This window comes from Chamaea fasciata, unplaced genomic scaffold, assembly GCF_029207755.1.
Source record: "Chamaea fasciata isolate MVZ Bird 193981 ecotype frontalis unplaced genomic scaffold, bChaFas1.0.hap1 SCAF_1, whole genome shotgun sequence".
Lineage (NCBI taxonomy): Eukaryota > Metazoa > Chordata > Aves > Passeriformes > Sylviidae > Chamaea > Chamaea fasciata.
This window is the reverse complement of record NW_027094086.1, coordinates 8,117,567-8,138,850: the sequence shown is the minus strand read 5'-3', so window position 1 is coordinate 8,138,850 and position 21,284 is coordinate 8,117,567. Positions and strand designations below refer to the sequence as shown.

The 21,284-nt window shown below is 40.4% G+C and overlaps 1 protein-coding gene across 2 annotated transcripts in view; it reads right to left on the bottom strand.

The window, feature by feature from the left end:
* Positions 1-843: 843 nt before the first annotated feature.
* The window catches only part of NDRG1 (N-myc downstream regulated 1), a 39,725-nt gene continuing 19,284 nt past the window's right edge, over positions 844-21,284 (bottom strand). For both annotated transcript variants that reach the window (XM_066175653.1, XM_066175662.1), the window contains 13 exons: positions 16,773-16,878; positions 15,236-15,356; positions 12,905-12,967; positions 11,280-11,340; positions 10,735-10,821; positions 9,489-9,545; positions 8,443-8,546; positions 8,006-8,062; positions 7,155-7,206; positions 6,333-6,380; positions 4,793-4,828; positions 3,418-3,469; positions 844-2,684 (listed from right to left, as the gene is read on the bottom strand). In XM_066175653.1, coding sequence (XP_066031750.1) covers positions 2,419-2,684; positions 3,418-3,469; positions 4,793-4,828; positions 6,333-6,380; positions 7,155-7,206; positions 8,006-8,062; positions 8,443-8,546; positions 9,489-9,545; positions 10,735-10,821; positions 11,280-11,340; positions 12,905-12,967; positions 15,236-15,356; positions 16,773-16,878 — 1,110 coding nt within the window. In that variant the 3' untranslated portion in view covers positions 844-2,418. The remainder of the gene's footprint in view (positions 2,685-3,417; positions 3,470-4,792; positions 4,829-6,332; positions 6,381-7,154; positions 7,207-8,005; positions 8,063-8,442; positions 8,547-9,488; positions 9,546-10,734; positions 10,822-11,279; positions 11,341-12,904; positions 12,968-15,235; positions 15,357-16,772; positions 16,879-21,284) is intronic.

The following is a 21,284-nucleotide window of genomic DNA, read 5'->3' as shown; positions in this document are numbered from 1 at the left end:
AGGCACACCATAGCATCCTTGTGGAAGGAATGATTAGCCATTCCCAGAAAAGCTCAGCAAAGAACGTAACTTTGCCCTTCTTTTGTAAGATGAGCTGGCACAGGTTCCTCCTGTTTTCACTGGCACTGGCTGTCAAGCCCTTTGCTGGTATCAGCCCAGTCCTGACTGCTGAATCATCACATCTAGTAGAGCCTTGGCTCAGACTTTGCAAATATTTGCTTTTGCATCTTCCTATCACAGGATTTTTTGAGATACAGGAGGAATGAGCAGCCCAAAATAGTCCCAGCAAAGTCATCAAAGCACCTGTCCCTGAAAACTCCAGTACGTTAAGTAAGTCACTAGGTTAATCTTTGCTTCCCTGAAGTTACATTCTTCTAAGAGCTCCAAAAAGAACCACCTTTAGAAAATCCAAGTGGCATCTGCAATTTCAGTCAGGAGGCCTGAATAATTCCCCAGTTACTCATGGGGAACTCATATCAATGGACTCAAAGATCGGAAAGGATGCAATGAGTGTGGCACCAACCCCAGTGAGGTTGTGAGACAGTACTTTTTCCAGGGACACAGAAAAAAAAGTTCAAACAGCAAATAGTACCCTGTATCATGGCTCTATATTTTTCTGTATTTCTATATCCTTCAGTACTAAAATAGTCAGCAACTATGCTGAAGTGTGCGGTGCTTTCTCAGAACAGCAGGCTGGAGGTGGGAAACCTCTGAATACAAAAGTAGGGAATGGGAGATCTGAGCAAAATAAAAAAACCCTTCATTGATACAAAGGGATGACAAGAATATATTTCAACTGAAAAAGATTATCATACTCCTGGTAAAATATGAAGACACCAGACATTGCAAAGTTACAAATTTATTTGTTTTGAAATAAATACAAATACTTCATTAAGAAACTTTTCTTGATAGACTTTACACAATAGCTTTATTCTTTCTGGAAATTGTCTGTTCTTCCCACAAAATGTTATGGATATTCTACACAAGAGCTGAAGTTAGTCAATATAAAGGAACCTCTGAACAAGCAATCCCAAAGTATTAACATTTGCTTTTTAACTGCTCGGCATTTGAGCTTTTTGTCTGTGAGGACTGCACTTCAGCAGGTATGCACTGGAGCTCTGGAAATCCTGTCCCACTAGTTATGGAAGGACAAACTTAAGAACACCCAACTGTGACATTCTGAGTGGCAGAAAGGTATCAAGCCACTAGCTTCAAAGAAAGCAACCCAAGGAGGCTATGCAAAGATGCAAAACCAGCAGATCATGACATTTACAAAGTCATTAGACACTGTATTCCAGAGATACAGTGTTGCTGCTCCACCACTTAGTGGAATACACTTTTCAGCACCAGTGAGATCTCATCAGTTTCAAATCTAGTAATTAGTGGCAGCTGAATGTACAGTATCTAATTATATGCCCATCCCACAGTCATTCATCTCTCCTGACAAAGAACAGCTGGATCTGTCTTTGCTTACAGAATTCCAAATTTATCACAATTGTGCTGGACACAAAAAAAAAAAACTTGAGCTGCAAAGATAAGAAGCTTTCTGAAGGAAATATCAAGCTGTTTCTGCTTAGCTGGCATGTACAGCTACCCTACTTGTTACAACTACACCAGCTTCTGCAGTTTGGTAAACCCTGTGGCCCAAGTCCCCAAACAGGAGATCCTACCTTGCTTACCAAATTAAAATCCTGTCCTCATTTGGCTAAGCAGGTTTTAGGGTCTAGGAGGGGGGAAGGAAAGGAAGACTGGAACTAAATTTCAAAAAAGTGAAATGAAAAACCTTAAAGATTTAGTTCATCTCAAAGTCACATTAAAATTGCCTATTTTAGTAGTATATTATTGTACATAGGAAAACAGGCTTGAATACTAATGAATTAGAAGGCCTATAAATGCACAATACGTTAACTTTTCTATCATTTGAAGTCAAGCTATATACAATGAATTCAACTCCAGCTTCAACATGAGGCCATAACACATTTGTTTCATTTCCTTTTCTTAAAGTCATCCTTAGAAGTTATTTTTTTTCTCCCCCACTTTGAAACTCATCTCAAATTGTGCCAGTTTACTTCAAGAGAATAAGAGATAAAGGGGCATGTAACAGCTTTGATTTTAAAGGAGGGTATTGAGCAATTCTGGTTTGACTCTGAAGTGTTTACAACCACATCAGCTTTTGGCAAGTATCCTTTAGAATTTGGCATCCACTGAAGGAGGGCACAATAGCAGCAGCTGTCTGAGATACAAGAATAATGATAGAGCAAATGAGATGCTTCTTTTCTTTGGTCCCTCTCAGACCCTGGTGAACAGAGTTCATCCTACAGAATAGCTAGAGATTAATACCAGTTATGTTTTTGTGATACACAGGGGGCATCCATTACTTTTTCACACTGTGACCAGTTTAAAACCTCCCACAGCCATCTAACAGGACACTTCCATGGACTTGGGGCTTGATTGTTCAGCGTTGCTCGCAGAGTTCGGCGTCAGCTCGATCCGTGTGTCTGTGTGGGAGCGGTTCCTGGAGCCATCCCCGGTGTGGGATCGGCTCCTCGTCCCCTCCCCAGTGTGGGAGCGGCTCCTGGTGCCTTCCCCAGTGTGGGAGCGGCTCCTCTGTCCTTCCAAGGAGGTTACACTGGAGCCAGAGGCAGTGCGGGACCTCATCAGCCTGGTCATGCTGGCAGAGGGCACTGCAAGGAGAGCCTTTCATTAACACCTCGCTGCACGGCCTTGGAAGGAGCCCTTCCCTTCCTCTCAGCCTTAACCACCCTTGGAGGAGCCTCCATGGTTGAACAGGTATTTTCCAGGGTACCTGCACATGCAGAAGTGCCTCCCCCGCTCCAGGCATGTAGTCAAAGACACCAAATTACTACTGTGGGATTAGTGGCCAGGGCTGAGGGATTCAAGAAACTTTAGGGCACGTTGCTGTGGCTGCAAGGATCCAGAGGGAAAGAGAAGAGACTCATCAGCCCTCCCATTACTTTCCAGTATTCAGCCTTTGCTGGCAACTCAGGCTCATAGTGCATCCTCACAGCAGCTGTCAGAAGCAGCCATGTAAAAACAAACAGCCACAACTCAAAGAAGTCTCTGAGCCAAATGAGGTTTTAAATGTTGTGTGCAGTAGGTGACCCATATCCTTTGATGCCTAGAGGGGACACTATTACAAATTACCTTAAAAACATCAAGATAAAGGAAAAGAGGTATTTGTGGGTATAAGCTGTTTACAAAGCTCTCTACTATTTAATAACATCAGTTGGTTTGAAAACCCTTTGCCCAGATACAGCATGTATTTTTTTTTCCCCCTTGAAAATGCATATTCAAAAGGCAAAAGGTGACACATCTGGGATCAAAGACTCTCTGGGTGCTTAGATGCCCAATTAACTTCGGTAGTAAGATCAGCCATTCAATAAAACCAATACTTACTGTATCCCATTCCCTGAACAAAATATTTGAAAGCTTCAGCAAGCTTGGCAGGCTGCAAGAGAGAGACAGAGTTATTGTAGGCAGTGCTCAGTAGGTTATATTACAATGTTACAGACTCCAAAGATGCAGGGACCTATTAAACATTCTCTGGTTTCTACTGACTGTATGAAAACTTCATTTAAAAGAAAATTCCACCATTCCCATCCCTAGTTGTCTCCCCATTATTTTACAAAATGGATACATGCATTTGCGGTCCAGGGAACACAAGTAGTCTAAACCTGGCTCAAAACTTGACTCGTGCAGTTACTGAGGCAGGTGAACCACAGTAAAACCACTGGCCTCACAAAACATACAAGGTAGTTCATACAAGACTGGCAATTGAGTAATTCCTAATCAGTAGAGAACAAATTCAGCTATTCAGAGCTGATAGATATGTTTATAGGGCAAGAAAGCTCACCAGGTATACACAAGCACAACTGCCTACAATTGACATTCTTGCAATGAGGCACTCCCTGTTTTTCTCCTCTGCTGACAGTGGCCACATAAGCTTCAGAGACTCAATTATTTCACATGAAAATATTTTTTCCATGATTCTCTGAACCACTGCAAAGAATGGACTCTCTAGAACAGAAGCAATGAACATACTAGCATGTAGCTTTAAAAAAAGCCTTTTCCAAGTTCCCACTGTTGCAGCATACACTGCCTGTACAGGGACATCAGCTGCAGGCAGTTACAAATTTAGCTTTTCCTGAAGTTCACAAACACCACTTCATATTGCTTAGAAATCTGTTTAAATGTTAGGCCACATTCCAAAACTGATTTACAAATCAGCTCTTTTAGTGAGACAACACAAGGGCATAGGTAATTCTTAACTTTGCCAGCCTGGCTCTATTAGCAGCTTGGAAGTTATGCTTAAATGTGTTTTAGAAACTCCAGTTCATCCACAGTCAAGTCGAGCCAGTGCGTGCAATAACCTAGCACTGTTGTTTCCTGCCTCCCACTTTCCTGGTGTGTACTATAAATAGTCCAAGTAAGAATATTGTTAAAAATGTCAGTGGCTCAAGCCTTAATCCACATTATCTTAGTAAATAGGCATAAAATAATACCTCTGCATTCCCACCTCAGTTCTTTACTTGGTTAAGACTCTATGAGAGAAAATAATATCCCCTTCCCAACCTTAATTCTGTGCTTCATTGCTCTTTAAAGAAAAAAAAAAAGAAAGCTCAGATGACCAGCTGACATTATTCATGAAATCATAACCATCCTTTTGGCTGACATTTGGGAACAGCAAGAACCCTACAGGAAAACACCCATGTGTTGCAGTCTGACACACTGCAGAATGTGATTAGTGGGATTTCCACCAGCCAAATCCTACCTGGGAAACTTGGGGGAGCCCACCGCAGTCAGCCATCTGAAATGGGATGAGAACAGCCAGTTAGCCTAATTCCAGAGGAGCTCAGTTATGCTCAGGATATATTGAAATGACCTTTTCAGCTATGTGGCAGAAAAAACATGTCCTTTGTTGTGTGAGTAACATACTCGTGGATGAATGTATCAAAGCAAGCTGTTAAATGTTTATGAAAGCTACGGCTGCACCCCAGAAAACCATAAAGTGCCTTGATGCTCAGGGAAAGCATCAGCTGGAGCTACAAATGCTTTTTGCTGGGCAGCAATTACCAGTTTCTTAGAAACCAGCCTTTTAGTCCTGGTTGCAAGTTCAGCTCTGAATTACAATAATATGACTCTGTATTGACCCGGATGACAAACAGGGTAGAGAAAACAAACATCTAAAGCTCAGAGGTGAGAGGGAAAAACTATCTGCTGAGATTGCTGATGGCAAGCATCAACCTGACTTGCCAATGGAAGCAGGGAAAGCCAAATGAGAAAAGCTATCTTGAGTGCATGAAATATTTTTGGAGCGTTTCATTTTTCCTGCCACTCCACCCCTCAAAGTCAACCCAACTAAAACAGTCCTGTTCCAAGGAACACTACAAGCTGAAAACAGCAGAGTTGTAAATTACAGGAAACCCCAAATCCTATCTAGGATTAGTTAGCAGCAAAACAGGCCTGCAGCAGAATATCCCTGGACCGAGCAAAGGCTGGCCACAGATACAAGGTCTGAGACGGTGTCAGAAACTTTCTTGGGGTGTCTGCCACACCCACATTACAGGGCAGCAGTGTGACTCCTCAATGTTAGGAGGAAAAAAAAAAATCTTTATTTATTATAATTTTCACTGACTAGTTCACTAAAGAGAGATGCAGTAGAAGTTCTCAGCAAAGCATGACCAAACTTGTTTCACTGTTTGCATGCTATTGCTTCATCAGTAACAAGCTGAAGATTGCAGTCATACTCTGAATGCCAAATATCAGCCAAAGCCTTTGGATGATGGTCTGCTGTTTGTAAGTGCATTTTATCAGTTTTTCTGGAAAATAGCAGTAAGATGTCCTAGACTGTACCCTCATAAAAGGCAGGTTGACCGAACTGTGGCTGATAGATTATCTGTTGATTCACCTGACACTACTGCTAAGAGGCAAGCACAGGGACAGAATGAACTGGTTTGCACTTCTACTCTATTCACAGCTTTTCAAACCTTTCAAAATATCTCAAGATCAGCTTTGCCAGCTGTAGTCAAATTCATTATGGGTATGTGAAATACTGAACATTTCAACTTTCATCCCGACTATTTTAAAATAGAGGAGCTGAGAATTCTGTTAATTCTGACAAGAAGCCCCTAGTTTTGTTTAGCCCACTAAAATACTCTCACCCTGAAGGAACTATCTTTTTAAATCAGAACTTGATTCTCACTGTATTACTGATATTGCAACACATCACTCTAGTTCTGCTTTTTTAGTTAATCCAACTGGTTTTCTGTGAGAGGAATGTTTATTTTAAAAGGTACAGGTTTTGTTATTACCTTCAGAAGTGTGGTCCTTGTTGGGTCCAGCTTTGAGTTGCATTCAACCTATAGAAAAGAATAGCAGCATAAGGCATTGCACACAAAATTTTGTACAGATTTTTACAAAATCTGTACAAAAACAGATCCAACACCCTGTTTTCTGGCTTAAAACAGACTAAATTTAGTGTCTTATGATTCTGTGTGAAGACTCTATGTATACATATACACATCTTTAATCCCAAGTAAATCAGCTTACATTTTTTACTGCATTTTTCCACGTACAAACCCATAGTTGGGAACTGGAGACTTTTTTTTTCATCTGTTTCTGGGACTTCAATGGCAACAAGTGTTGTTTATCTTGTGATTTGGGGTCATCTGGTAGTGTCCCAAGTGGTGAGCAGCCATGTGGCCACGGGCCAGCAGACTGGGCATGCCCATTAAGGCACAACATTTGAAGTCATCCAGTCATCTGGGGAGAGTTATAATGGTCAAAAAGAAGCTCTTCACTTCCAGAGTGACCCAGGGCACAGCTCCAGCACCACACAGCAAGTTAAAATACCAGCAGCAGATTCCTCTCCAAAGGAAAATATTTGCGGTTCACTGGAACTGCTGTGGTGATTGTTCCTAACATGGTAGCTATTAAATAATAGTGCACAGGCAGAGGGGGCAAACAGCATGGAATTAATGGCAGCTCTCCTGCGGTCTGGAAGAGGAGAGCCACTGGGCTGGACTGGTAGCCAGCAGGGCTGCTGTGTGGCAGGGGCTCTGCTGGCCTCTCTCAGCCCCTTGGCTCGCCCACCCATCCTCAGCTGGGTGGCAACAATGGCTCGAGGTACCCACCACAGCATCCACCGCCGGGGAGCTGTCACCCACCACCAGGAGGACAGGACACCTGCAAAGAAGCACACATGAGTGGGTGTCACCTCTGCCACCCAACCCAGACCTGCCCTGAGCTGCATTTTGTGTCTCTGGAAGGGTGAGATAGTTAAGTGTAAGGAAATTATTTGGTTTGTATTACAGACACCTTAAAGATACATCAAATCCTGCATTAGCTGCAGATCTACTGACATGCTCTGATTCCTTGCCTGAGAACCCATTCTTTTCCCCAGCTGGCAGCAAATCAGCCCTTGCCAGTGCTCTTATTCCTTCCTTGCTTTGTAAGAAATTGAATGTGGGCATCGGCATCAGTCTCATGCCTACCAGCTCCCAGGGCCATGAGCTCCAACTTTGGATCAGTCCGTCCAGTTCCAAGCAGATTGTCAGAGGAACAGTCTCCTGTGTATAACCATCAGCAACTGAGCCAGGAAGGACTTGACAACTTATGTTGCACAAGTTGCAGCATAAGCAAAAGGCAGATCTGACAGTCATTCTCATACCTGCTCTTCCTGAAAGTTTTTGTTTGGTTGGTTTTCTCAATGGTTTTATGCTGGGGTTTTTTTGCTTGTATAAGCACAGCTCAAGGGCCTTCAGAGCTATAGTTTCCATTAACTATAACATATTTCTGCATGAATCTAAACACACTAACTTTTCAAGTACTTTGTAAGTACTTGAAAAGTACATCCAAATTTTCGGATGCACAGTGACAGGAACTACTTAACTTTCAATTTCATTATGTTTGCCAGGTCTGAAGAGAGGAGTTCTTCCTAATGGAAATCCCTGACTTGCAGTAAGCTCTCAAATAAAATACTTACTGAAGGGTGACAACATTCACTCCAGGAACAGGGCGCTCAATCTCTAGGTCTCGCCGACTGAAAAAAAAATGGAGAGGACAAAGGCCTTTGGTACACTGGAATTTTATAGATACTTCTACATCCTTCTAGTTTAGAGAAAGCACAGACACTCACACGTTAATTTAATCTGACATATGTTGTGGCCTCCATAACTGACATAGAACCATATTTAGACTGAAGGATCAGTGTCATAGTTCAGTTCCCAGTGTACAACCTTTCACCCCACAAATGCACAAGGTCCTTCTCCAATAAGCAAACCTGAGGTCCCTAAAGGCACTATTAAGCTGAACTTCATACTGGGGGAACACATGTAATCCCACCACACAAGAAATACTGTCTCTAAAGAGCTGGACAGCCTCTTGAAAGTTTCCAGTTAGAAATCAGGTAAATGTATTTACCTGTTGTAAGAGTTGACAAAGAGATGAAGGTTGGTTTGATTCATATCATTAATGATATGCTGACGGTAAGTATGGATCAGGTCATGGTTGCTGTGAATCTCTTCCTAAAGTGGAGACAGAATTGTTCAGAACAGGGGCTATTTCCTGAAAGGATCTGAAGACAAGGCACAGTAGTTGTGTATCAGACTTACATCTGCACAACAGGAGTGCACCTTGAGGGAAGGGACAGCTTTCAGCACCCAGTGAAGTCACCCAGAATTAATATTAACTTCTGATTGCAGTACCAAAATTTTCACTTTAAAACTCAAGTATGTTGTAATGTTAAAATCTCACAATTGCAAAACACGTTGTAGTGCAGATGGTTACAGTCAGACAAGTGCGAGGTTTTAAAACAAACAAAAAGAAGAAGATTCAATGTAAGAAGCCTAATAAACGTTTCCAGGGTAAAGCAGATGTTGAAAGCTTACAAACGTGTAATGTGGAACTCAATTTCACAATAGTAAATAACTAAGCTTTGAGGACTTCAATCAGTAACATTTTCAAACAGTTGCGTTCTGAAGTCTATAGATTAGTTCCTTGTTCTGCTGGAATGGAGTTTTCCATTGCATTTACTAACAATTTCAAGCACAGCAAAGTAGCCTCAGAAAACAGTCCAGCACTTTGCCTTTGGCTTGCACTGGAGAGCACCATTTATACTAACAACCAGCTGTCACAGAGTTACAAGTATATTGTATTTAAAAAATCTGTGGTGTTTTTCAGCTCAGAACATGAGCATGTACAACTCTCATTCTCGTGTTTAAGTGTTGGCTGCCTAGACAGGGAGCTGTCCCTATTAAGAGTTGTCACAACTGAGGTGCACTTGAGTACTCAGGACACAGAAAACCCCATGGCAGAATACTGCCCAAAATGCTGGGGACACAAGTATGAATCCTATCTCACAGTTTAACTTCATCTTATGTTGTTTAATTGAAAGGTCCTGCACTCCTCCAAGCCCCAGGAGGAAATGCAGGTGACTGAATACATCAGAGGAATCTTTTGAACATTACCTTTCCAAATAGATGTGAAATGACCATGTCTGGCAAGGCATTTGTCCAACCTGAAATCTAAACAGCAAGATTACCTGAGTATCTATTAACACAGCCCCTGAACAAATGACACCTTCCAATTACCCATAAATAGATCAATGGATGTTTCTCTGGTCTCTTTACATGAATGATATCCTAAACTGATATTTTCCTCTCTCAACCCAACTAGAACACTATTAGGGGTTTATGTTTGAGTCATTCTCATTAGTTGTCCTCACTAATGCAGTTATACAGGGAATACACTGCTAGGGCCATGGGTGTGTAGGGAATCACTCCCTGCAGGAACACCAAGCAAACCAGCCAGTTGGGTGTCATTTAACCCCACTGCCCACTCTCCTCCCCAGTAACCCATCCTGACAATGAAATGGAACTGGTACCAGAAGCTCACAACCCCCAGTAAATGCTCCTGCTTTGGAAGGACCAAGAACATAAAGCACCTGCTGTGCTTTTGAGGTGAACAATTCTCACCTTGAGAGGGGAAAGGCAGAGGCACAGATATGCAAGAATTTAATGCACTGAGGGCATTTGATTGAGAATCAAAATGGGTCAGGAGGTTCATTTCAGCATAGAAAAGTTACTACATTTCATTTAAATAAGTTTGTCAGTTTATTTTGGAAAGTTTGATATAGGAATATATTTAGTAACTAAACCTTGAAAGAATGTTACATCTTGGCTCTGCAGGTTTCTCTTAGGAGTTTCTTTTATGTCAACATTTTCTGGTTGTATGAACAATCTGTACCAATATTCTTTTCTGAGTACTTTTGGCATCTAAGACCCTCAGATGATTGAAACATGGAGGATGCTGTTCTGGACATTTTTCTGTTCTCTGCTTCATATTTTGGATTGTGTTGGTAAACAAAACCATGGCCCAGAAAGTACTGAATGCTACACTGCACTTGAAGTTTTCTTGAAAGATGTTCCCAAAACTATCATGTCCAGGTAAACTGTTCTCCTCAGCAGTTACGAGCTCTTAAGAATTGTCCCAGTAGCTCCATTGTGCCACAATGAATCTGTTTTCTCAAAGTACTTATTTTTATCACTAGCCCTGTATGGAGTATTTTTGCAAATGGAAGAATGAACACCAAATGAATTAGGACACCCAGGATGTTTAGTATCTGCAGACATGCCTTGACATACAAGGCTGCCAAGCTCCTCACGTCCCACAGGCTTGCAGTAAGATTTATTTTTCTAACTTAAAGATTTTTACCTTTGTTGCTGCCCAGTCCATCCAACCTTCAGCACAAGGGTTTACATTAATGAGAACTAATCCCTCCACCATCTCTGCATGGTTTAACTGCAAAAGAGAAGGTCTAAGATTCATCAGATATCCTTTGCAACTTGACAGTCAGCAAAAAACTTAAATTAGAAAATTATGCCATGGGGAAGAAAGTGGTAGGTTTAGTTTTTTCTTGCAGAAAAGAAGTATTTGTATGGGAAAAAAAATTCATTAGACCAATTCAACTGAGCAGATGGAGAACATTAGAATTTAACTTTTTCTCCACCCTCAGTTTAAATAGAGAACTCCCATTATAAAAACCTTCTGCAAATTAACTGGGTAGAGCCCAGGCCTTGAAATGGAAAATCTATATCTTCTGGATTAGCTATCCTGCAGACTGTGGTATTTCACTTAAAAGCCTGGCTTGTATACTTAACTGAGCACAGCAGAACTGGAATTCTCCATGCACGCTATGGGGACAACAACGTGTAAGGGAAATCAGGTTTGAGGCTTTAGGGAAGCTCTACAAAACTTACAGCAAATCTGGTTAAAATGTAGGCACCAGCTCCAGTTCCCATTCCTATGATGGTCTTCAGCCTGCACAGCAATGAAAGAGAAGAGACAAATGAGGAAGGGTGCTGAAAATAAATTGCACCAGTAGCCTTCCTCTTTCACACTGCAGTGTGTGTGTGTATAGAAGGGTGGGCTCAGCTTGGGCAAGCTGTGCAGCCTCAGAAATGTCAATGGCCCCAGAAACATTTACAGGACCCTGGTCCTCGTGCATTGCAGGGCAGCAGCTATCCTCACTTATCTTTAAGTAAATATACTGAGCAACCACAGCATTGTTCTGATCCTGGGAGGAAATGATTAGTCTCTGCCAGAAAAACTTAGAGGATACAGACCTGAAATCTGCAACCTAAATACAAAGCTTCTTCCTCCCCATCATCACAGCTATCCAACTGGGGCACTGGTTTCTCTCCTCTCTAAGAGGAGGCTGGCAAGGAAACATCTACTATCCACTCACTGGGGTGATGAAGCTTAAACTTCATAACCAAACAGGGCAGAGACAAACCAAATATTTGCATTAATTGAAATCAGGTTTAAAGCATCACCTTCAAGGTCATAGAAAATACATAGAAGGGGAGACTAGACAAAACCACTGAGAAAAACAGGTTATTCAATGTTTTTAGGAAAATACCTGATGGTAGTTTTGATTCTCATTTGCAATATTCAATCAAGACTTTGTAAATACACTTCAGTTTAATTGATTTTCAAGGTACTGATGTTATTGGTCACATTTGTTTGTGCAGTGCAACAGAACTGACAACCCTGTGCCTGACATTTGGCAGTTCAAAAAATATACATCCCCTAAGGAGGAAGTGAGGTAAACTGGTCCACAGTAGTGTAAGAGCTGGTTATAACTGTGCAATGCCTAAACTGGGGATATGCTCCAGCCTGTTTTCCAAAGCTGCCTAACCCTGAATGACAAGTTTTCTCTGCGTGTTCTAAAAACCCCTTGGAGGTGCCTACCTGGCCTCTCCACTGTGTACCAGGAGCATGAGCTCCACAGAAAAGGAATCTTTCTCAGCTACAGCTCCTGCTAAAGCTGAACTTTTAAGGGAGGACAAATCCCCAAAAGTGGTGCAGGTAGACAACCCAGGAACATTGTCACTAGGTGTTTCAACACTGGTAAGCTGGCATCTACACTTGATAGTAGAAGAGGCTCAGGGAGGTCAGACTGACTCCCTAGAACACTCAAGCCACTGAAGCAAATAGTAAACGTCTTCAGATGGGACTGTGATTTTTTTTTTCCCCTGCTTAACCACACAGGAAAACGTGGGTTGTTACAGTGGGAAGAACAGATTTGTCTGTGCCCTGCCCTTGCGAGGGCGATGCAGAGAATACTGGAGGAAGCCCCTAAATTAGGCACATGGGATTTCTCCTAAGTTGCTTCCTGTTTAAAAATAAACAGACATTTCAAAAAGGGCCAAAAAATAAGCTCTTTCAGAAAGCAATCCATCTACAACAGAGGAATCCAAAACAACCACAAGTGAAGTTCTAGGAAACAAAATGCCAGACAGCCAAGCCCAAGCAAATGCCTGCTCTTACAGTGATCCACATAGAGAGAACGAGAATAATACGTAAACAATTCTGCACTCACCCAAACTGTTTCAGGATTCCAGGAATCATTTCAGCCAGCTGATCCATGGAGGGATACACATACCTAAAACAAGCACGTTTTTGAGGAGTTACTACACCACATCTGGCAGTGTACACTGGAATATTTTAGAGACACAGTGATCACTGTAGAGCTAGTACCAAATGTGGTCATCATGAGATCACTGAGTGTATGAGCTGAATTTAAACCAGGAGCAAGCACAAGTAATTATGCAGGAATATTAGCATAATCTATATATATTCTATATGTTACAGGACAATAGATGTCCAAGAACAAAACAGACCACAATGAATCTTTCCGAAGGAAAGTTAACACTCAGAACTTAGGAAAAAGTTTGAATAAGAGAGATGAGTTTCCAACAACAAGGTTTGTGTTTCTAGTTCACCACGAAAGTTTCCCAGTATCGCATAATCAGAGACTACAGAAATGAGTTCTAGATATTTGGCAAAAGACTTACATGGGTGTTTTTAGGGGCACAAACATTATCATAGGATAAATGAGAACAGCTTTCCATTAATATTGATGAAGAAAATGAAGGCATAAGAAAGGCTGTGAAGCTGATGAAGAAGGCTCAATAAAAACAGCTCTTTGTTAATGCTCCTGGTCTTCTTAAAAGCAGAAATAAAACTTTGAGAGAAGGAGATTCTGAACAAAATTTCAACTGAGTAGCATGTGCAAAAAAAAATCTATCCAGTGTAGAGCTGGAAAACATCTGCCTAGGATGTATTTAAATCTCTGTTTCCCATCAGAATTACACCTAATTATTCTCCAGTTTAGCCTCCAAAATATAAACAAAACTACCAAGGACTGTGAAAGATTTCATTTTCTTAGATTTTCTTGGTGGGAAATTAAGCCTTAACATGACAAAAGTTGGTGTCATTGCATCAACTTTGGTCTGGGAGATTTTATTGCAACCTTTCAGTACTTAAATGAGACTATAAGAAAGAGAAGGGCAAACTTTTCAGCAGGGTCAGTTGTGATAGGAAAGGGGGTAATGGTTTCAAACTAAAAGGGGGTAGATTTAAATTAGATCTAAGGAAGAAGTTTTTTTTTTTTTTTTTTACAATAAGGGTGGTAAACCCTGAAACAGGTTTCTCAGAGAGGTGGTGGATGCCCCATCCCTACAGACATTCAAGATCAGGGTGGACAGGACTCTCAGCAATCTGATCAAGTTGTCCCTGCTCACTGCAGAGGGGCTGGACTAGGTAACCTGCAAATTTCCCTTTCAAATCAAACCATGATTCTATGACTTAATTTGGGCATGCTGGTCTCCCAGCTGAAGGGCAGGTAGAGATAATACAGCTTCTTACATGGCCATCATGATTTTATCAAGTCTTTGCTAGCCACAGATCATGACGGTTGCCCTCTGCAGCTGACAACTCAGAAGCGTTAACACTCGTCCAGGGCATGAGGGCTAAGGCACTTAAAAGCTCATGATTTAAACAAATGCAAAGACAGGGTGACTGAAATAGCTTTGTAGGCTGCTCTGATAGACAACTGGGCCATTGCAGCTAACAACAGCATCAGACCAGCTTAAAAATTAAGCAGGGAAATAGACTGGCTCATGCAATAAGGGTACTTATAAGCTCCTTAATACGTGGTTCTTACAGAACAACTGGTCCTTGCCTTGTATCCTCCCCTTGGCTCGTTGGCTGGTCCCTTCCTCAGCCAAGCTGATTCTTGTCCAAGGGGCATCTCAAGGTAAACCTGCCTCATTTGACCTAAACAGGCAAAGCATTTTGGCAATGACAGTGCTCATGGCACACAAGGTTTCCAAGAGTTACAGCATCGTTCGTGGCACAGTCAGGAGAATCCACAACTTCCTGAGGGGTTCATCACCTTGTAACTGCTCAAAAACCTGGATTTTCCAGGTAGGTTATCAACTTAACATCTACCATGCTGCCATTTCATAAAGACCACAGATTTACAAGGGACGTTATGTAGATGTTAATGCCTGTCTTGTTTCTAGTAATCATTTAGTTTTCATTTAGTATTTATATTCATAATGTCATAAAAAACCAAGCTAACTCAATATTTAAATTGACAAGATGTAGATATCTGTCAAGGAACTGCTTTACAAGCAGTCTAGCTATCAGAGCTAAAACAGAATTGCAGCCCCAAAGTCTACTGTGAACTGGCACAACAAAACAGAGCTCCCAAAACTCCAGTACTTTAGAAATAGTGTCAGGATTTAAGTTCAAAATCCAACTGCTGTGCTTGGTGCAAGTACTTTTTAATGAAATTGGACATCAAGACTCTTTTTACCAAAAAGTGGTAACTATGAAAGCATGGGCTGTTTCCCTGACAACTCACCCAGCCTGGAAAGATGGTGCTCCATCCTGCTGGCCAGGTGCATCCACATGGCAGACTGCAAAGTGCTGGGTGATTTCCTGCATATCCTCAAAGTTGAAGAGAGGATTGAAGCAAGTTTTATCTTGGGAAGGAAAAGAAAATATGAAATAATTATGCTGAAGGAAATACTAAGTTTGCAGCTGCAAAAAAAATTTATTAATCTATCCTGCAGGTTAATGAAAAGTTGAATCAATCAGATCAGCCAAGGTTTTTCATCTTATTTTTGTACCTACTAGAAATATTTGCTTGGTACACCTAATTCTTCAAAAATTATTCTTTATGCAAAGTTAAATTACTAACAAAATTTAGCCAAGGGTATTCATCCCAGGTTTTGCCTTAGATTAAATTACCCATTTCCTTGTCAGTTTTCTTTTTTTTTCTTTAATTGTGTCAAGACAAATGGAGGGGGAAAAAAAAATCAAGGCTAAGATTGTGACTTGTGCTTTTGCCCAAATATTACAAGTTAAACATTATGTGATCAACTGCTGCAGACAAGTCAAGTGAAAAGCATCTTTTTGGGATACTCAGTGCTCTCTGCTCCAAGGCTTGAGGCGATCTGATTTCTGATTTTTAAGCAATATTAATACAGGGAGAGGATTAGCATATTTTCCCTCTGGTGTGGAATGCACCATCTTTCAGTTGCCTAGAAAATGGTTCAATATTCTGCGTTTCTGAACGTCCTCACACAACACACATGCAAAATCTTGGCAGAATATAAAATACTTCTAGCTCAAATCAACTTTTGAAGAATATGCAAGTCTAGAATAGCTTTAACTCTGGAAAGAAGAAGGTTTAATTTAAAGTTAAGTTCCAGATTTTCTCTGCCCTGATTCACTGAAAATCAAAATTAAAGACACTTCCATGAAACACAGGCAAGAAAGCTTTTGGGTTTTTTTTTTTTTTTGGTCTTAATAGTAATATTCACTCCCTTGCAATAGCCAGCCTGTAAAGATCAGCAGGTGTTTTTAAATATTGATAACTGATTAAGAAACCATGAACTGTGTGCAACAAATAGGACTGACAAAAGAACAAACTAGAGCAGGTCTGGATATTAACTCATTATATGACAGATAAGATAAAAGGCACTTAATGTCTTTTCTCCTAATGCTGGCTAAGGACACAAAGCCAGCACTCATTTCATACTCACTTGACATGCAATTCATATAAACCCAAGCAGCACAAGGTTGCTTATCAGACAGGATCCAAAGCACCAGCAGAGCTCTTTTTTCAGTCCTGTGGGCATCACCCTCCCCTTGATATTTTTAACAGCATTCATACACAGTCACTGTGAACTACCAGAGATCTCTTGCCCCTTTAATTGAAGTATTCCAACTATTTACTGAGCAAGGATAAAAAAATTACAGTGGCTATAAGAGAAGAGTTAGGTGCCATCTAACAGCTTCCAAGGCACTCAAACAAGCAAGGGTTTCCTAAGCCCTGCTGCTTTCACACCTCTGTTTCTGGCAGTGCTGTGCTGGTAAATGAGGAGTGTACTCACGGTTCAGCCCGATGTCGTGGTAGGTGAGGATGGCCGGGCGGTTCCCCCGGGGAGTGCCACACATGGTGACACGCACAGAGCCATGCACTGTCTCCACATCTTGCTCCTGGGAGAGAACAGGGAGAATCCGTCAGGGATTGTCCAAGTGCTCCACAGCTGCTGCAGCAGACCCTGGTGGACCACGAGCACAGGCCCTGCCCCATCTCAAGGTCTGCTCTGCAATCGCATCCTGACAGCCCCTGTTCTCCCCCGTGGTGGGGACTCTGTGCTGACATTTTACATTTGACTGTCACCTCCTCCAAACAATTACAGAAGCACTCAAGCTGCTAGCTCTAACCAGATGCTGAGGGGAATAGTTAAACTGTTTTTAACCGCATTAAAAAGCAGGTTAAGAAAATAAAGAAAACAGTTTTGTTGTAATGACACCTAAAAAAGCAGGAGCTTACAACTATGACTCAACACCTGCAAAAGTTCAAGTCACCATGATAAAATATTTCTGATTCCTAGAAAAAAAACTCTAGCTGAGAAAATAACTACTATTCTCCAAAGGAAGCAGCATTAAATAGCTTGTATATGCTTATTTGCCATAAGGATTTATTACATGGTGAAGCTTTGTGATTGCAGAGTAGTCTTCTCCAATAAAATCAGCAGCCACATGTGTTTTGTCTAATGGCTTGTGATGTACAGACCTGAGCATAAACCCAACTGTCTGAAGTTTGCTAATAGAACAAAAAATATCCACAACATTATTGTGGTGCTTATCAAAAAAAAAACAACATTAAGAAGTAAACTGCTATTATTTGGCATAACAGGAGTTTATATTGCTTAATGATCTTAAAGCCAAGGACACCTTCATTAACAAACCAAAGTCCCCCAAGCGACATCTTTTGGATCTCTAAGTCAGACTTACACAAAAGATGGAACAGTTTTTTGTTTGTTTTCCACTTGAACTTCAGATGGGTACAAACAATTTAGTATTTTGCCAACACGTATTAGGGGAATATTAAACTAACAGTTATTTCTGACACTTATTTACAGTATGGTCACACTCACATAACAATCAAAGAATTATATAGGCAGTAGCCAGTCTTTGCATCTCACCAGATTCCTTTATTTACTGCACAGGACAAAGATATGATCCATGCTATTTAGTGCAGCCTGCTGCTGCAGGGCTGGCTTGACTTGTTTCATGCAGTAACACTCAGAAGCAAAGTCCAAGTTAAATTTAAATCTATCAAAAAATATGCTGTAGAAATCAGAGGTGTACAGTCTCTGCAAAAACTTTTTAAAAAGGTTTGATTACCTTCCAATATCTGAGGTAATAATTCAATCTAAACCTCAGCTCCTTAATTTGATGCAAGGAACGCACTGCACATTTTGTTGCAAATAAGGTGTCTAGGCAACACCATTCTACATTTCATCCATTTTCCTTTTAATTACACAATTACATCAGTTTTAAGTTACAGCTGAGGCAGTGAATCAAGATCCATGCCCCCCCTTGTACATAGAAGATAAGCATCTCTTCTCTCTGAGCTATACTCCATCAAAACTAATTTTCAGCTTCTATATCTCCTTAGAGACTCATTCCTCTGCATACTCACTGCATTACTTATCAGGTAAGCTGTATCTTCCACATCTAGGACCATCCTTAGGCAAAACAGGGTGACAAATCCAGGGAGTCAAACAGAGGACGGGTGGCAGCTTTTTACTTTGTCCCAGCAGGAAACTGGGTTATATAGACAAGCTGCTCTCCTATATAGGCTTATGACTCCCATAATGCCCAGCTGGGGAAACCAAAACAGACTAATTCACAAGGATGTCACTCTTAAATAGGATTTGAGCCAGGTTTGACCAGGGGAAGAATGTACTCAACAGAGGTCAGACATCAAAGATGAACTAAGTCCTTGCCACACAAGTCCTTGCTGTACAAAGTGCCAAATTTCAAACCTGGGATTTAGCAGTCTTTCCTGTTGCTTTTTTCAGCAGATTCTGAGAAGTTAAGCTTCATTTCATGTTTTGTTATCTGAAATGCTGAAACACCCAAAACTTATCCTAAATTAAATCAGAATTGAGGTCTTTCCTAAAAGCCAGGATTAAAGCTTCCAGTAAACACAAACGACTGAAAAATTAGTGTCACAATGATTCTGAACAAAAAACACAAGGCCTTTCAAATGTTTGATATCTAGTATTTCCAAAGTAGATAAGCAACATTTGGTTTAAAGGACTCCTACATCACCACACTAATGTCCCTAAGTTCAGCCTTTAGTTGAAAATATGGTATTGTACATTATACATTGGGTATATCATTAACATATACTATTAAAATATAACTATAGGAAGGCTTAGGTTGGAGGGAATGTTAAAGATCATCTAATTCCAACCCCCTGCTGCGGGCAGGGATGTCACCCACTGAATGAGATTGCTCTGGGCCGCTAAAACATTCTGTATCATTAATATATATTTGGGCACTGTCATTATACAATACTCCTGAAGAGATTTGCAGTGCCAGTACATAGCTATTATTAATAGCTGAAATTTATTATGATGGCAGTTAATATTTTCCACATTCTACTCTTTTACATTTAGCTAATTAAAAAAAAAAATATTGGCAACCTCAGCATTGTAATGAGAGTAAGATTATTGTGTAACATACCTCCTGCTGTGTGTGGAATACTGAAATTATTTTCTCCTCAGTTAGAGACTAATAGGCATTTCATACAATCAGATTTCTATTGCTAGAGCTTTCCAGTAACAACAGTGAAAATCCAGAACCTGTTTTCTTTGCAGGGAGCACCTTCAAGATTCAGGATCGTCCTCCTTCATGCATGAAAGAAAAAGTCTGTTCATGGTAGATAAAACCAAACCCTTGAACCTGCACATCCCACTGACCGCCACAGAAAACTCTTCCGGAACTGGAAACCCGAGTCTAGTTCAAACTCAGCGTCAGCTAAAAATAGTTCAGAGACAACAGGTGACCATGCTCCCAATAATTGGCATAACACAGTCAGTTTAACAATCGGCTCAATTCTTCATTATCGTCACAGTGAGAGTTCCCTAATTCAGTAGGGTTGTCCTATTTTCCCGTAGCACAAATTTTTAATGGGAAATGGACACAAGGTTCCAAAAAAACAATCAATTCAAACCAGTTTGTTTGGTGACATCAGCAACTTCACATCCCTATTGATCCTATTAAAGATCAAGAGATTTGTCTACGTGATGTAGGGATGGATGTTTTCAAAATGCAGAGCACTGAAAACAGATGGCAGCACATCCCAATCAACATCAACATTATAGTAAGAGGCTCTTCACCAACTGATTTGTATTAAAACACTATCTTAGAAAAAAATCCAAGGTACACTAATCCGATAGAAGGATAAAGACAAACACACCATCTGTTCACATCTCTCACTTTAACAGAGGTGCAGTCTTATCTTAGTGCAGTAAACACACACAGAAAAATACTCTCAATATGTGCAATTTAAGGGAGGCTGTCTCAGTCTGGAGGAGCTGGTAGATTCTAAAATAGATTTTATTTTTGCTTCAAGTGACCTTTTTATTTTTTCATGAGGTTAGAAGAGGAAGACAATTTGTTATCACACAGAAGGGCTCATTTATTCCTTCCCCTCTCTACCCTGGGTAAGTAAGACAAGGATTGAGAAACATGTTTATGGACAAGTTGTCTTCTGAAGTACGGAATATGCAACCAAAATATCTCAGCTATCTAAAAAGGAAAACTGTACACGCACACTGAACGTTTTGCTAAATATGTCATGTTTTATATTTTAAGTAAAATACTGCATTCCATCAAGATTGTTTTAAAGCTTTCAAATATACTAATCCTCAATTACAATCTCATGCTTTTATTTTAATTCATAATATTATGACTGTTAAATACACCTCCCTTCTCTTGCCTTAGAACTGAGGGAAAAGCTTTGGACCTTTTAAAGCAGATTTAAATAGCTTTTAAATTTCCAGGAGATAGTACATTTTAAATTCATACTACTTAAGAATTTTATTATACTAATACCTGCATAAGCTATTTTTTCATTTTTCTTTTTCAATTTCTTGGAAATTAAAAATATTTGAATTTTTAATGTCCTAATTCAATGTTGAGTTTCAAACCCCCTTTGCCCTGAAGTTCTTTAGCATTTTCTCCCTAGCTTTTTTTAGTCTAAAATAGAATTTCAATTCACCTTTTGCTTGTTTTTTCCTAAATCCCCCATGTCCATGTTTCCAATTATTATTTTTCTTTTTTTTTTTTTTTTTAATTTTTTAACATTTCTATTTTAAATTATCAATATTAAGGAAAAGGTTCCCCTCATCAGGTTAGGAGTCAGATACATTAATAAGGATGATGACTTCAGATGTAAATGTAAGTGACCCTGCTAAGGTGGAAGCCAACAACAAAAAGTTTTCTGCAGGAACTGACGCAGGTTATTGTGAAGGCTCTGCCCAGGGATTCTTCCTAGTCCAATTAGCACTGGGTCACTCTGCTCTGCGGAGAACAAAACC